Here is a 17,025-nt window from a genome sequence, read left to right on the forward strand (position 1 = left end):
GAGGTCCATGTTTCAGACCATAACTTCTGGCACAGTGAGGAGTGACATATCTTACTTACAAGTGGTGAGGATAGAATCTTGGTGGAGGGAAGTCTTAGAATTTTGTCTACCACAGTGTTTTCCCTGTTGTTCATCGTTACCAACAGCACAGTAAAAGCCTTGAAGTGGACACAACTAGGATTGGTAGGATAGCTAGGTATTGCTAGAATCCTGGGTGCTTTTACCATACCAAAGAAATTAATGCCCTGTGGTCCCTGTGACATTTTACCAAGTGAAGACGGACTCCCTGTGAGTGAGTGTAGAAGTGTGACCTCACCACAGAGTTCCTAGCAGTACATTTCGTTTTCTTTCTAAGAACATCATTCTGGTGAGGATGGATGTGGCATTAGGTATTGCTTTCAATTTGTGTTTCCTTTATCAATGGCTCTACTGATGACCACGTTTCTGCTAGGTTGTATTTCTTAATCCCAGACTTTTCATAATTTCATATATGCCCTTTGATTTTTTTTTAATCTATTAGAATATTCATCCCATATCTTTTTTTAAAAAAATTCTTTTACTAGAACATGAGTTTATTTGACATTAAAAAGGTAGTTTTTATTTAAAAGAGGACAACTATACATCATATGTGTTATTTTGATATGTGTCATATGCTGTAAGTTTGATTAGGTCTACACTTTGGCATCTGCCCAGATTCCAAACACATGTTGCTATAAAGGTACTTACATGGACTGCTATTTGTAAAAGACTTAAGAGTAAAGCAGATGAACAACCACAGTGAGGAAGGCCTCATGTAGTCAGTCACCCAGTCTGCCCAGCTTCACATGTGTCAGCCTCAGTCACATTTTGTTTTCCTACTTCTCCCTGATACCAGAGTGTATACACACACACACACACACACACACACACACACACACACCACATACACACACACCACACATATATACACAGCATACACACACACCACTACACATCATACACACACCACACCACACACACATCCACACCAGACGCCACACACACATACACATCATACACCACACATACATACACAGCACACACACACACCACATACACATCATACACCACACACACATACACACCACACATACATGTACATACACACCACACATATACACACACCCCCACACACACCCCACTCCCTACACATACATACACCCCCACCCCCTACACACACACACACATATGCACACCACACACACCTCCCTTCCCTCCCTCTTGCTCTTCTTTCTTTCTTTCTCCCTCTCTTCCTCCCCCACTCCCCACCCCACCCCCCCGAGAACTTTTAAAACAGCAAAGGAAGAACAACTTGAAAGAAATGCCTCGTGACTGTGGACGTGATCCCTTGCCATTCTGCTATCCCAGGTTGGGTTAATATTTTTCAGCTTTTCAAAGGAACCTGTTACCAGTTTATTTCTATGCTCAGGTGACCGTTTTATCTTTAAGAGGGTGCAGTAAGATCTGGTAGGGCCAGCATGCTTGCCCAGCTCTTACAGAGGTGATTGGAGACCTCACAGAAGTAAAATGAAAACCTTATCATGAGTCCTCAGCTACAGGAGCTTCTGGAAGATCAGAGAAATGACCTTACTGACAAGACACCCACACTAAGAAGTATGGAGAATCCATACCAACACTTAAATGTTGTCTGAATAAGAGAGCTATCTCAACTGGGGGATTCACAGAAGCCCAGGACTAAAATCCAGGGTAAAAAAAAAAAAAAGTGAAGGAGTGGTGGTGTAAAAATGAACACATCTTACGTCACTCTGGGGTCATGTGGCATGTGACATTTTGAATAATAACTCCCACCCCACAAAAAAGAGTCACGAATGACTTCAGAATGTGCACACCGCCATTTGTCTTTCAGTGAAAATGGCCAGAGTTTAGTCAAGCAGTTTTTCTTCTTTATTTTTGTTAAATAAGACCCAGAGAGTATAGTGCAAACACTCAGTAGAAAAGTTGCAGTTAAGAAATTTACATTCACATTAACATTTCAGTTCATCCACTTTTTAAATAAAAATAGGACAAATTATTCAATTACTCATCTCGATTTAACAATCTTGAAAAAGACTGGAAGGTGCTCTACAGAGTTGACATAAAAATAGACCCGTATTAATTATACAAATCTATTGTGAGAGGTTACCCAGTGATATTTAGTTATTGTGAATATAGTCATCGAGTTCTCATAGCTACAGATGCATCTGGTAAGTTTATCAATTGGGATAAAATGCCCCCTTTGTCCATGCACCCTCCATCCCACTAAGGGACTCAAAGCTTTCTTGATAAACACAGAACACAGGTGCTTACATGCCTTTATTTTTTTTTTATTTTTTTTTATTTTTTTTTTAGTAAGGAACTCCAGAAGTGGGCTTTGGGCTTACTTTAAATCAAGATGGAATTACTGCTAAGACGTGATCATAATGATATTTCCATTTGTGCAAATTGGTGAGCAAACAGCTTAAGTGGGAGCATGGTGGGAAAGGGGAGCATGGCGGGAAAGGGAGACACTGGATGCTAAGTGCAGGAGCCTCACTGGCTCCACAAAACCTGGGATTGGCTGAGGGCAATGCTGTGCTCCCAATGAGCAGTAGGGGTGACTTGGGGACAAGCCCAAGCCCATCCATTCTTTTGTGCATGCTACATAATGTCAAATTCAAACTAAGGTGCACACAGTTAGGAATTTCATGGCATGCAATTCCATAGTGCAAATGGCTTGCATATACTCAATTTTAACAGGGATGAAGGCAACAGAGCAGGCCACTCCCCCCCAGGCGTGTGTGCTCCTGGTGGCCAGTTGTGCCCACACTGCCAGTGGTGTATGCAAGAGATGCTGGGGGCTTCCTTGGGCTCCCCACAGCATGGGAGCGGTCCCCTGAGACTTGTGCTTCATGTGCCTGGGGTCTGGGGCTGAGTGGAGGTTGCTGGTGGGAGGTGAGAAACAAGTTCTGGCTGCTGTCAGGCCCACTTCCCAATGCAGTGCCATGGAGCAGGGGGGCACCACCCCCAGGCAGATCTAGTGGCCTGCAAATGTTCTTGCAGGCAATCCTACAAGTTTATGAAGTCTAAGAGATTTCTGGAGTCAGTCTCTGATAGCGTCTCCGCCGAAATACTAACTCTCAGCAAGTGGCTGGAAATGTTTGGAAACCAATGAAGTGGGTGTTACTGGGCACCAGCAGGAACCAACGTCTGCAAAGCATGTGGGGCTCCTGTAATGGAGAGGCGGCCATACTTCTTGCCACGCACCATTGTCCCTTCCTTGCTTTCTATGCACTCCTGGAGAACTCTCTCTAAACTCCCCTTGTCTCCCTGGGAAGGCACCCTCACCTCTGCCTGTCGGAAGCATGTGATAGAAAGGTTGTAGAGCACTGAAGGTAAGAGCTGTAGCTGGAGCCAGGCTGGCTGGGCAGTGTGGTTTGGGCTCTACAGGAGTGCCATAGCTCTGCCCCTATTGGATATCAGGCCTTTCAGAAAAGATTGATTTAAGAAGATGCCACTAGACACAATGTCAGCTTGTGTTTCCAAAAGTTTGAGACTGTCAAGGACACTATAAAGCCGAAGCCAGGGGTTCTAATTTCTTGCCAGGTATCTCTATCTTTGGAGGAATGCAAAGATTAGAAAGGAAGCAAATGGCTCTAATTTAGCAACAAGAAGCCAAGAATTGCAGAACCAAACAGCACTTGGCTACATGCTCCCAATATGGGGTTCAAGCAAGCCTTGCCCACAAGGGGCCAGCCTCCGTGAGGTGTCCTGCACCACACTGGGTAAGCACTGTTGTGTAGACAATAGCATCAATAGCAACCCAGTTCTTACAGATTTCACTTAGCTTAGCAGAGACCCTAAGTGCAACAGAAAACATGCAGCTTGGCCAGATCAGATGAAGAGTTGAAGCCTGGCTCCCCTCTCTCTCTATGCCTTGCATTCTCAGGACAATGTGTATTGAGTATGAGCAAACCACTTCCTCCACAGACTGGTCATGGACAAGGAGCCCACAAAAGGAGCCCAGGAATTGCAACACTAAACGGAAGTACTAGTAATGAATGTTTGATCAATTTACCCCCATAACAAAGGCCCCCAAAGGTGTTTACTAAATGGGGCTATAATGACTGACCTCCCTTGTCTGGGTGTGAACTGAGCAGGTCTAGCAACATGCTGAAGAAAACTCAGTACGTTCATTGGATTTTAAATGACCAACACTTGTCAGGACAGAGGATGTGGCATGATGGTGGACAATTTTCTGAATTTTAAGACTTTTTTTTCCCCCAGCCACTTTTGAAGCACAACCCAAGATAGCCTCCTGAGTCTCGTTCTTCCCACTGTTTAACCCAGGTAGGCAACAGCTGACACACCAGGTGGAAAGTGTGGCCTCCACGTCAGCTCCTCGAACTTGGAGGGCAGGGAAGGACTAATGTACCTGAGATTGATGCCATTTTGCTCCCCTCTAAGAGTTATGCTCTACTCACCAGGCATGTGGAGTTGCCACATACTCTGCACAGTATTCAACATCCACCCAAACCTTCAACCCAACAAAACAAAAGAAACAGGAGCAATCATCTCTCGATGTCCCTGGACCAGAATAATGCTATTATACAGGTCCTTTTGCAAAAGAGACTTAGCAGTAGGTTTAGTGGCTCAGGGACATGTGTCCATCTCCCCCACCCTCCCTGGAGTTGGGGGGGAAATGGCAGGCGGTGCCTCAGTTTATGAGATAGTAAGTGTCCCAAATGACAGCTCACTATATTCAAATTTAATTTTTTTCACTCAGTGAGTAATCTTAATCCCAAGCAGAATAATTGTATGTTGTATTAGACATGTTTACACACGCGCACACAAGCACATGTTGATTGAATTAAGTATGGCCTCTAGTGGAATAATTGTGATTTTTCAAGCCACTGAACAGATCTGGTATGTGTGGAACAGAATAGATTAATATAGTAAAAAAAAAAAAAACTTAAAAATCTAAATGTCTTAGTCATTATATAATGACATGTTGATTGGGTAGTTGTTTAGTGACAGGATGTGGCACTTGAAGTTAGATTTGAAGTGTTTATGGAATGGACCACAGAGTGACAGATCTCATCTCCTATTACTGGACCTTTGTTTACAAGGAATGAACTCACAGGGCAAGGCCAGGGATCCCACATACATTCTAAAGTGCCCGCTGAATTCTTGGAGGTGAGGCAGACCCTCCAGGGTGCCAACACCTGACTTGCCTGACTCAGTGTGTCTGGGTGAAGTTGTGCTCAAGGTGTACCAGACCCTGTGTAACAGCCACTAGAACCTAACACATCCTCCTTTCCTCCAGCCCACAGAGCATCACAGATAACCTCCTGACAGGAAGAACGTTTTACATAGCCACCAGCAGCCAGCAGCAGGACCAGGCCACTCCAGGTCATCCAACTCTCTATGTGAAATGACAACTCTCCAGAATTCTCCTACCAGTGAACAGCAGGAGCCTTCCTAGAAAGGCCCTTCAGAACTGTGCCCACCCTACCCTTTAGGAGGGAATCCTCTGGCCAGGCCACACACCTTCTGCCTTCCCCTAGGAAGGCTCCTGGGCTCTAGGCCTGTGCTTCTGGATCCACACAGGTCTTGGTCCATGTGGCACTGGGTGACCATATGGGCACCAGGAGTTGCTTAGGGTCAAAGAGCCGCCATTTCTGCCACATGCATTGTGTCTGCTGTGAACATATTGACACGTTTTTCCTCTGGTGTCAAAGAGCTCAGAATGATTTATGTGTGAGATAGTTATCTAGGCACCTCAGTTCCTGGATTGAGGCCTCTTTCTGCCTGAGATAAGAAGGTTAGCTTCCCATCCCCAGGCCAGCTGAGGGCAGCGTCAGTTTTGCCTTCTGAACTCTGAGTCCAATGACATCTCCAAGCTGATCCCTGAATCAAAGTGCATCCTAAGCAGCTCCTCTAAGCCCCAACCTAAGGAGCCAGGAATACAAACCAACTCTAATAATATTCCCTATGGAAGTGTGTGTGTGTGTGTGTGTGTGTGCGCGTGCGTGTGCATGCACACATGTGCAAGCGTGTATGCATACACACTTTTAACCATCAACCTACTGCCAAGCCTTTAGTTGTAAATGGAAATGAGCTATTGGTTCAAGCCTGCTATAGAAACATTCAAAGCCAATCACAGCCAAAGAAGCAAGATCTTCAAGGGCCCATATAATGTCCATGCTGCCAGACTTGCTCTTTATTAATTTTACCAAGCCAAAACGCGCCGTTTAAAAGTTGAAGCCATTAAAAAGCACGAGCAAGTCAGTTTCTGGTGGCTATGTATGTAGAGCCATGTAAGGATGTGAAATACGAGCATCCCCTCTGCAGCATGGTGCTAGCGGGTGCGCAGTGTATGTGGCAATGCTCTTTCCCTGCCATTATTATATGAAGGGTACACACTTGCTCAATAACAACTCTCCCCCACCCCCAATGTCCATTGACTGAAGTTCTGTACAGGCTGTGAATAAGATTCCTGGGACCTGGAGAGTCCTCAAACTTACCTTGCTGAGGGCGGTGGTGTCTGGGAGAATGGAGAGAAACCTTCCCCAATTCCACAATCAAAACGTTTTCCCTCTTACTCAGCCCATTAAAGCAAGTCATTTGCACAGTGTCTGCAGGTTGCTGTCAGGACAGTGGTACAAGAGTCCTTCTGCTCACACGTAAATACAACGTGAAAGCTACTCATATCTGCCAGCCAAGCCCACGTCCTGATTCCTCTGTTAGCCATTTCTAGCTCCTTCCTGTTATACCCTCAGGGATCTCTCTCTCCCACCAGGATGGCACTGCTGAAGATGGGATGGGCCACCTTAAATACGCCACAAGTGCCTTGTTGCAACACTGAAACAAACCATCACTACCCTCAGTCACATGAAGCATCACGATTCAAGGATTGGTACAGATATAGGACCAGATGGCTACCCTCACCTTTATTCCTTAGTGAGCAATAGTGGGGCCCAGGACTGGTGGCTGGCTCAGTCTTCTCAGCTCTGTCCTGGGGTAGGAGTGTACCAATCCTGGCTCTCGGAACCAAGAAGCTAGAGATAGGCCTTCTGGGAGGGATGGAGGCCTGGATGTCATAGCAATCTCAAATGCATGGTAGTTTCTTAAATATCAATCTGCTTGGGCCAGACTTGTCTCTACAGTATTAGGTTATGGTTATTGCTTCTATGACAGAAGGGGTCCGGAAGCCCTGGTGGCTTTGGAATCTGGGAAACAACTGGATTGCTGCATGTGAGGAGACATACACCTGTAGGTACAGACACCCAAGGAGTGGACTGTCCCAGGTTGGCACAGCCCATGGAAGCATTTGGAAGCATTCTGGGGCTGTGTTCTATTCTACAGTGTCAGGCACGGGAGGCATGCTAGGGTTGGGAAGGGAACACAACAGGGTCATTTCCCAAGGGCCACAGCATTACAAGCAGGGGCTGAAGTGGGTACCAGGCTTTTCCTCATTTTTGGTACAAGTGAACAAGCACCTGTAACTGGTGCGCTATTTACAGAGCATCTTAAAATAAATAATTTGGAGAGAATCCTACCTAAATGGCTCTAACATTTGTACATGAATATTGTACAAGATTAAAAATAAATAAGGCAATATAATACATTTTTATCACAAGTATAAAGAAAGTTGTTTATCACCAAACCCCAAGGAACATTATGGCTGCACGTGTGGTTCCTGACCTCACAGGAAGTAGGCGGGTTTGGAATTGCTGATGATGGAGATGTCGCCCCTGAAGAAGAGACCCGGCCAAGGCTCCTGTGTGGTCTACTTCAGAACAGTTCTGTGCCCAGAGAAGGCAACGTCATCCCGTAAGGTTGCTTTCTCTCGTTCTGACCACACCTTGGGTGGCTCTGCCCATGCACCCATGTGGTCTCAGTTTTACACACTCACATGTGATTGCAGTGTTACAGAACCAGGCTGGCTCTGCTCAGAGTCCTATAGGTCAGACCCAGGGGTCACTGGCTGGCCTCCTCCTGATGGCTCTGATGGTCTGCCTGATGCCTACTCAGGCTGTGGCCAATTTCAGCTCCTTGTGGTTATGGGTGTGATATCCTGGCTTCTTTGCTGGCTGGAGCTGTGCTGTCCTCCTAAGTCTCTCCAATGTGTTTCATGTCTTCATCTTCAAGTCAGCAACAGAGACTCAGTCCTGGGTACATGTCATACCTTTCCCAGCCTGGCCATCTTTCTGTCTACTTCTGATGGGCCATGTGTCTGCACTAACCCCATTGGCACAGTCTAGAATCCTTTCTCAATCTTTCAGGGCTACCTACCCTAAGTCTCCTTGTGAAGGTCCTTGACTGTGGCAAAGGACACACACACACAGGACCTGGGGCTGTCACATGGGCATCTTTGAGAACCACTCCTCTGTCCCTAATCTGGACACCCAGAGAGGCACTAGTTCTAGGGGCCCAGAAGCCACTCTGAGGAACCCCAGGCTGTGGGAGAGGTTCTCTACCTTCCTAAATGGCCTTGAAGGCCAGGGACAGCACTGTAGCCCTCAGAGCCAGGGCCACCATGTACTCACTTGCTCTGGGTGCTCCTGTCTGAATTGACTGCTTCAAATCTGGTTAAGACAGACAGACAAGGTGAGAAATTCCTAGTGCAGAAGAGACCCGCGAGGAAAAGCCATTTGTCCCAAGGATAGGAAAACATGGGGGCAGGCAGGAGGCAGGAGCCACCGAGAATGAGTACTTGCATGCCCTAGCCAGGTTCTGGCTCAGATGAATCTGCCCCTTCTCAGAGCCCCCCAACAGCCTGAATCTTTCTTATAAATACAATCTTTGATGGAATTCAGGGCCATGGGAGAAACCAAAAGCCTTTCCTGGAGCCAGCAACCTCCCAACACTGTCACACCAAAATACCAAGCCACAGGAACCAGACATGACCACTGGAGGATGGCAAAGCTACCTGCTGTCCAACTCTGAAGGCTGCAGTGGAGTGCTGAGGTCTGGCCCAGGCTCTGGATTCTAGCCACAGTGGGGTGACAGAAAGGCAGCAAACAATGGCCCTACCACGCTGATATCATTAGAAAGGCAACAAAGCAGGGTGGGCATAGGTCAGAGTTCCTCTGCAGAAGGTGCTAGAAGATGTCCTTACCAACAACCACAAGCTCCAGCCCAGTCCATAGAGAATGTGCAATCTACACAGCTGCCCCAACCCCACTCTAGGGCACCTGCAGTACAGTCTCAGAGACTTAGAGACTTTGCATGCAGCCTCCAGCTCTCCCTTGCTGGAAGTTTTCTTCCTACCCACAGGTGACCTGAGTCTAGCTAGCCTCAGCTGAATGTCCCAGGGATAGGCACTGGCTGACCTGGAAAATTACCCAGGCACCAACATAGCCACACACTTGAACCAGAGCTGAGTCCAGGAACACCACATAGGCACCCTGCTAGGGAAGACTAGGCTTTGCTCCGCCCTATTCTAAGAAGACAGGACCCTCGGAACGGGGCAAGCCCTTGGGGAGGAAATGGGCCTCCATAGACATGATCAGACAGGGCTTAGGCCCACCTGCCCTGTTTCAAGCTGCCTCCCTTCCTGTGAGTAAAGCTGAATTTCTCCAGAAGCCAGGCTTCATTCTGCTATTTCCAGCCAGTTGATTCCTGCCAGTTCCTCCAGAATCCTGTTCCCAATAGAATTTCATCACAGTTGCAGTCACTGGGAAGCACAGGTGGAAGGCCCCAGGTATCTGTCAATGGGATCACTCTTTCCCTTCACTCTGGAGCACACCCAGACTCACACCACCAAGAGGAGGGCTGGTTATGCCAAGGAGATGATGTCTTCCAGCAAGGAGAGTGCTCTCGGGTGTAGTGGGTCAATCACTCTTAGCATAAACAAAGGCTTGATTCTTGTTAAACTTACAGTGTCCAAGACACCACAGAGAAGACAAGGCAGCACACACCCCTCCTTCTGAAAGTGCAGCGATGGCACAGGATGAGGAGGGCCCACTGTCACAGCAGTCAGAAACCAGCAGCCAGGTGGGGTTGGAAGAGAATGCACGGGCCAGGAGGACAGAAGTAGGGCTGTAGAGCCTTCCGAGGATTCCAGAAGACCTGCCTCTGGCTGTTAGCAAAAGCCTACTCTTGAGAAAAGCCAGCAACCCCACTCTTCATGCAGTAAGGGGTGTCTTTTCAATTCTTCCTATACTGCCCTGACCAAGACCTGACCAGCGCTTTGCTGTACCCATGGTATGAACAGCTCAACTGTTACGGCCCTGCCCAGCGGGGCCAACTTCCCAGTCTGGCACTCACACTTGAAGCTGCTACCCAGGGTTGGAGTTACCCATAAGCCAGGACCTACCAGGTCTAGAGCCACCCATAAGCCACGGCTTACCAGGGCTGGAGCCGCCCATATGCCATTAACTTGGGGTTCAGTCATGGTGGGCTCCTCTGCCAGCTGGACCTCCATAGCTTTTGCTATGACCATGGAAGATATTCCCAAGGTCCCACCACCAATGCCAACACTAGCCAGGCATAACCAGGTCATTAGGAAAAGACAGAGCTCAGTACGCCCCAAGGGGTGGCTTGGACACATCTCCCATTGGCCTCAGGCCACACTTAGGCAATGCTTCTTCTCCAGCCCAGCCACTTGGCAACTGCTCCTCTGGCTGGTCCTGGCTAGAGCCATGGTGGCTTGTGTCACCCTGGAGCATTCTTGCCTTGCATGCATCTCCAGTGGCCCATGGGCTCCACTAGGCTTCCTTCCCTGCTGCTGTGGATGACAGGTACTGGCTAGTGGGGGCTGGAGGGAGCCCTGGTCTGATTGGGGGTCCGGCTGCAGGACACAGTGGGGGCCGTCTGGCCTGGCCTCCACCTCTCCCATAAGGACACATCCTTCGCTCCAAGCGAAAGGTCCTGCCGTGGGCGCTGTTTCCATCAGTCCTGCCTTCGAGAAAATATGTTAGCATCTCTCCCTTGCCCTTGACGCTGACTTTGCCTCTGCACACAAACTGGTATGAGCACCTCTTCAGCAGCCGGTGGACTTCCTCAGTCACCTGCCAGGGGAAAGAAGCCAGCATTATTCTTAGCCATGGATAATGAGGGGGTCTTCTGAAGGGTAGGAGCTCCCCAGTGACCTTTGACCCTACACCTCACTTCCCATCCCAGCTGCCCAATCAAAGCTACTTCATATCTGGGCACGTGGGGACAGCTGGGGCTAGGGACCCAGCAGGGCTTAGGTGAGCCATTCTGACTGTTTTGTGCACCAGTCAGGGCTGTGTGGGACTAGCCGCAATGTTAAAGACAGAGGGGCAGAATCACTGGATCAGGGCTCTAGCTACCTCAGCAAGGTAGAGTCTGGTGCTGGGAATGGCACCCTTAGTTTCTGGGATTGGGGTACAGCTACTGGATGGAACCTTTGGTAGGAGGTCATAAGCACACAGAAGACAAAGAAAGCTAGAAGAAAATGGGGATCTCTGGGCTCCTCTTTACTCAGGCTTCAGACCAGTCAGTATACTAGCTCCCCACGAATCTCTGCCTCCCCACACCAGACAGAAGATGAAATGTGAAATATCCCTGATCTATGGCATAGTCCTAAGCCAGCAAGGGAGGGCTCTACATCTCCTTGTCTCCTTCCTGGCTTAGGCTCTCCCCACATTTTATGTCCAAACAATGAAATTGTCTCCAGCTACCTTCTTCCACCCTGGCAGAGCTAGGGAGGGTGACCCTCCACATGGAATTGAGCACCAGTGTAAATATATCAAATATAAGCCGTTTTAATCAAATACTAGAAAACATGTGTTTAGGACAAAGAATTTAAATCTTCTTGTCCCTCCACCATGCCAGACTTTTATGGAAATGTTTTCAATGCTCAAACCCAAAACTGTGAGCAAAAATCAAAAATAAACCTTTCACTACAGCAACAAAAGCAGTGGGGTGGGTGAGGGGTGGGGAGCCTTCCTTGGGTATCACCAGTCTGGGGAAGGCTGTAGGAGAGTGAAAGCATCTTCTCCATGGTGGCACCATATTGCATGTCCTATACATGAGTGCAGCAGAAGCTGCTCCACAAAGTGGATGCTCAGTGCACGAAGCTGTGCGTAGAAAAAGATGCTGCAACCTGTGTTATACTTTACCACAGTAACAGAGATCTGGGAAAGAAAATAAAATGTCATCGATGCAAAACTGCAGAGCTGCTAGGGACACTAGACCTTGGTGCTGGAAGTAGATCCTGGAACATATGCTTGCACCTCACAGTGCTGCGGAGTGTGGAGACTTCATGGTGAATTGGAGGCTCAGTGCCCAGTAAGATGCAACTTCATAGTAACCATGATGTCAGAAAACCCTGTCTGGGCCAGTGGCCTAGCCACAGCAAGTGTCCTCTCGGGTGTCCTATGTTCCCTGCTCTGATCATATAGGTCCTGAACTCAGGGAAAATGCACCAGAATAATAGGGATGTTGCCCCAAAACCCTGGAAGGCTGCAGTTTTCTAGTGGGTGGCAGGATGCCAGGGTATCCTTCATAAGCTCCATTCAACCTACAGAACTACAACTAAATGGCAGGTCTAATGTTATTCTAGGGGAAAATACTAAAAGCTGGACCTTTCCCGACACTGATGAAGACCAGAAGCCACCTTCCAGTGGCTCCTAGAACATGTCCTAGCCACCAAGTCTTGTCCTATCTGAGTGAAGCTTCTCAGAGGCAGTGGGTGTGTCTATCCTCCTGTCCTTCAAACACATAAGCAACATCTCTTCCTCCTGTGCTTCTATGACAGCTGGACAGTGGCCATGTTTTTTGTTTGTTTCTTTCTTGTTTGCTTTGAGACCGGGTCTCCCTATATAGCTTTGCCTGTCCCAGAACTCACTCTGTAGACAAGGCTGTCCTCAACTTTATAGAGATCCGCCTGCCTCTGCCTCCCAAGTGCTGGGATTAAAGGTGTATGCCACCAAGCCCAGATAGGACCATGGTTTTGAAACAAGGGAGAACACCAAGAAGCCAGGCTGTCAGGCCACATAGTGACCATCCTGTGACTCTTGAGTTTACATCTGCTCACTCAGGAGTGGCCCCAATGATGCATGGAAAAATCAAATAACAAAAGCCACCTGCCAGGCTTAGCAGTTTGTCCAGGTCCCCAGACAACATCAAGATACTCTGCTTGGTCTGTCCTACCACTGATTGGCCACAGACCCCAGGCTCACCTAAGATTCCTGATGCCTCATCTGATACCTCAGTTTCCTCATCTGAGGAATGTGTACCTGTGTCTTTTTATTTCTGAATGATTTACCTGAATTCTTCCCTGGACCCCAGTGCTATCCATCCGACTGGCCACATTGACTGTGTTTCCCCAGATGTCGTACTGGGGCCTTCGAGCACCGATCACTCCAGCAACCACTGGGCCAACGTTGATGCCTGGAAAACAGCCACAGCATAGCCTGTGGGCAGCTGGAAACCTGTGACTGAGCAGCTAGTTGCTCCTGGTAACAGGCATTGCCTTTCTGAGCCTTGGTTTGAGGACCACATAGAGTCAGGCTCCCTTCTAAAGGAACCCCCAGCCTAACACAGGTGGCAAGCAGTCCAGTCCAGTCCAGGGTTCCCCAGGTAGGCAGTGGGCAGCCCCCTCAGCATTGCAGGATTGCCCACTGTACCTGCAGTTCCACTGGTCTTCAGAAAAATTCCTAACCCTAAGGAAAAGCTTCAGGTCCTGATCACACAGGAGAAACCTGAAGTAGTAAAATTCACACACACACACACACACACACACACACACACACACGTACACACACACATTCTTGCTTAGAAGGAAAGTAGGGTACTAAATAACCAGGCTTGTTAGAAACTGGAGGAAGGAGATTTTTGTGCCATAACTGAAGTTTAGAGTTACTGAGAAAGTATCTGCTATAGACCTTTCACCAGGATTGACCTCTCCTTAGGCTCTATACCCATAACAAGGGGAGACAACTCTGGCTTAAATCCAGCCATTAGGCTCATCCACACATCAAAGAGACTCCTCTAAGGGCAGCCCAGAGGAACAGAGCCAGAGATAACAACCACCATTAAGTCCTGGTCTGCCATTAAATCCCCTGTGCTCCTATCAGAAAAAGCAAAATTCTGCCAAGTGTACAAGGATGAGCCAGGGTAACTGTTTGACAACACTGCTGTATTTAAGAAATAATTCTGGCAATATCTTTGCTGTCTAAATTTCCCATTTACCCAGTGGCCAGACTTGCTATCTCCTGTCTCTGTTTAAATTGTTCAACGTGTAACCTGGGGCCGGAATCTAGAAGAGATTTAAGGATAACAGCATATATGGAACATGTAGCCTAGGGTCTGTGTAAGTCAGCAAAACTCTATTCATTAGTGGCTTCTCTGTGGGCATCAGCCAGAGCCAGACACATGCTAGCATTAAAGCACATTCTCCTTATCTTCCCTGAGTGTGTGGAGTAGATTCTTACTAAGGGACATATTTCTAAATCACTGTCACTTTGGCCCTTGTGCAGGGCCCTGTTCTGGAGACACCAGGAAGTCTGGCTCTGCAGCCTTTATGCCCACAGTGTACCTCACCTCTCTGACCCCTAAAGTACTAGTAGCTTCTTAGATTTTCTTTGACATAGCACTGAAGCTACATTGCTCAGAGTGTGGGTCCTGGCACCAAGAACATATTCAGATGCACAGGAGGGAGGACACGAAGTCTATCTCCTCTCACAGGTCACAGTCCCATGGACCTCAAGGACCTGCACAGCTCTATTGCATCCTGTCTGGTCCAGGTACACTCAAGTCTGAGTTACAGTTAGTGAGAACCTTGACTACAGCAGTGAAGGAGGAGTCTCCCATACCTCCTGAGCTTTATAATGAATCCTCACTCCTAAGTCCCTTTTGAAAGCAGCACACGTCCACAAGCCGCCTTCAGAGACAAGGCTGTCCACATGCTCTCCTGACCAACACAACGTCTGGTGAGACCACAGGCCTGCACTGACTCTGCTCCCATCAGTGACAGGGATAGGTTCAGAGTCACCTACCAACTCGGAGAACAAAGTCGTTGTAGGACTGATAGTTGATTTCATCCAGAACGTCAAACATGTCGATGGCAAAGTCTGCCAGCGTGCTCAGGTGGGAAGAGATGGACTTCTTGGCCTAGGTGTGAAGAAACAGGACAGTGCGTGTGTAGAGTACCAGAGTAGCAGGGAGCGCCTGGGCATGTTCTGGGACTGGGATTTAATTCAAAATATAGCAGCCCTGAAACCAGCAGGTGCTCTTGGTATCTAGCTAGGGACACACTGATTTTCCTCCTACTGTTACAGATAGAAAATTCAGGGTATTGCCCAAACTATGGCTTCTGAGAGACACAGGCAGAAGCCTCCCAAAGTTACACTAGTCCACATCATGGCCCTCTGGAGGTGTGGGGAACAGACCCTGGAAGCCGGCATCATGTGTCCAGGAACCTATCTGGACAATGCTGTCAATACATGCTGCACATGAGCCAAACAAGGACTAGGGACATACATGAGAGAGGGATGCCAGCTTCCTTCCTGGAGACAGACACTGTGTTGGGGGCCAACTTTTAGCAGAAAGCGGCTATCAGCTTTGCAGCCATCGTGAGCCATATACCCTGACATGAGTTTTGAATTACAATAGCCTACAACAGCTGAGTACTCTCTGATAATCTTGGTTTAGATACCTTGAGATTAAAGGTGCGTGAGATTAAAGGTGTGTGACTTAAGAGTATGACTTAGAAGTATAGAGATCAGAGTTAGAGACAAGACCTAAGGGCATGATTAAAGGTGTAACTTAGAGGCGTGGCTTAGAAGTGAGATATATAAAAGGCAGAGACAGAACAGATCAGAATCAGACACATCAGACATTAGGGAGACACAGAGGAGAGAATCAGACACATCAGACAGAGGAGACAGAGAAGGAGACACTTAGAGGAAGAGAGACTGAAGAATAAATGGGATTGAATCACACCCTGTCTGGTCTCCATTCTTCGAGTCTGCCCTCACCCTCGCTCTTGCTGAACCCCGACCTGCAGACCGGAGCTGCAGCTTGGGCCGGGATACAGTGGCTGCCCAAACGTGGGTCGGCCCGGGCCTCAGCATTTTGCCTGGGCTGTGACGTTTTTGGCCGCCCCAACGTGGGGCTAGTGTGGACCCCAACATTATTTTGGCCACCCCAACGTGGGACTAGTGTGGACCCCAACAACACTGCATCTGTGTGGCTGTGACTGGGGGACTAATTTCTGTATTTATCCAGGAGACTTACTATCCTCGACATCAGAAAACTAAAGTTCTTAAGACAACACTGAACAGGCTTTATTATTTTTTAAGAACTTTAATTTTTATGCGACTGATAGATGATACAGAGTCTCTATGTGGTGACCTCCTCTGCATACAACTGGCTGCTGCTGAATTCGTGCGTCCCAGTGGCACATTTGTTACAGTCAGTGAGCCAATACTGGTATATAATTACCACCCCACAGCTACAGTTAACATTAGAGCTCACCCTTGGTATTATATGTTCTGCGGGCTTGACAAATGCGTGATATCATGCAGTGCAGCGTGACAAAATAGCTCCCCTGCCCTACAAATCCTCTGTGCTCTGCTGGGCCAATATTCCCACTACCCCATACCCAGAAGCCACTAATTCAGTCTCTGTGGATTTGTCTTTCTCAGACAGTAGTATATGGTCTCGCTGTGCCTCTGTCACCTGCACACTTCTATTTTATGACAGTAGTATTTAATTTTATGGACATATCAGAATGTCTTCATCCATTTGCCTAATAAAGGGACTTTCAGCTAAGACTTTCATTGGTTTCTAGTTTTTAGTGATTTGGGGTGACACTGCAATGACTACTTATGTACAGGTGTCAGTGTGGATGCAAGTTTGCATCTCATTTTGGTGATCACCAAGAACTGCAGTTGTCATGGTGAACGGGCATCGGTAACAGTCTGAACTGTTTCCACAGTGACTGGAACATTTTGCACTCTCAGCAGTAAGGAACATGAGTTCTGTTGTCCCGCAGACTCCCCAGCACCCGGTGGTTCTAGTGTTCTGGATTTGGGTTGTTTGAATAGGTCA

The 17,025-nt window shown here is 47.9% G+C and overlaps 1 protein-coding gene across 1 annotated transcript in view; it reads right to left on the reverse strand.

Annotated features, from left to right (window-relative positions):
• Positions 1-1,900: 1,900 nt before the first annotated feature.
• Positions 1,901-17,025, reverse strand: part of Adcy1 (adenylate cyclase 1) — a 115,611-nt gene continuing 100,486 nt past the window's right edge. Inside the window, exons 18-20 of the mRNA XM_034508558.2 lie at positions 14,970-15,084; positions 13,238-13,362; positions 1,901-11,012 (exon numbers count right to left, since the gene is read on the reverse strand). Of these exons, the coding sequence (XP_034364449.1) occupies positions 10,710-11,012; positions 13,238-13,362; positions 14,970-15,084 (543 nt within the window). The 3' untranslated portion in view covers positions 1,901-10,709. The remainder of the gene's footprint in view (positions 11,013-13,237; positions 13,363-14,969; positions 15,085-17,025) is intronic.

This window comes from Arvicanthis niloticus, chromosome 7, assembly GCF_011762505.2.
Source record: "Arvicanthis niloticus isolate mArvNil1 chromosome 7, mArvNil1.pat.X, whole genome shotgun sequence".
Classification (NCBI taxonomy): Eukaryota; Metazoa; Chordata; class Mammalia; order Rodentia; family Muridae; genus Arvicanthis; species Arvicanthis niloticus.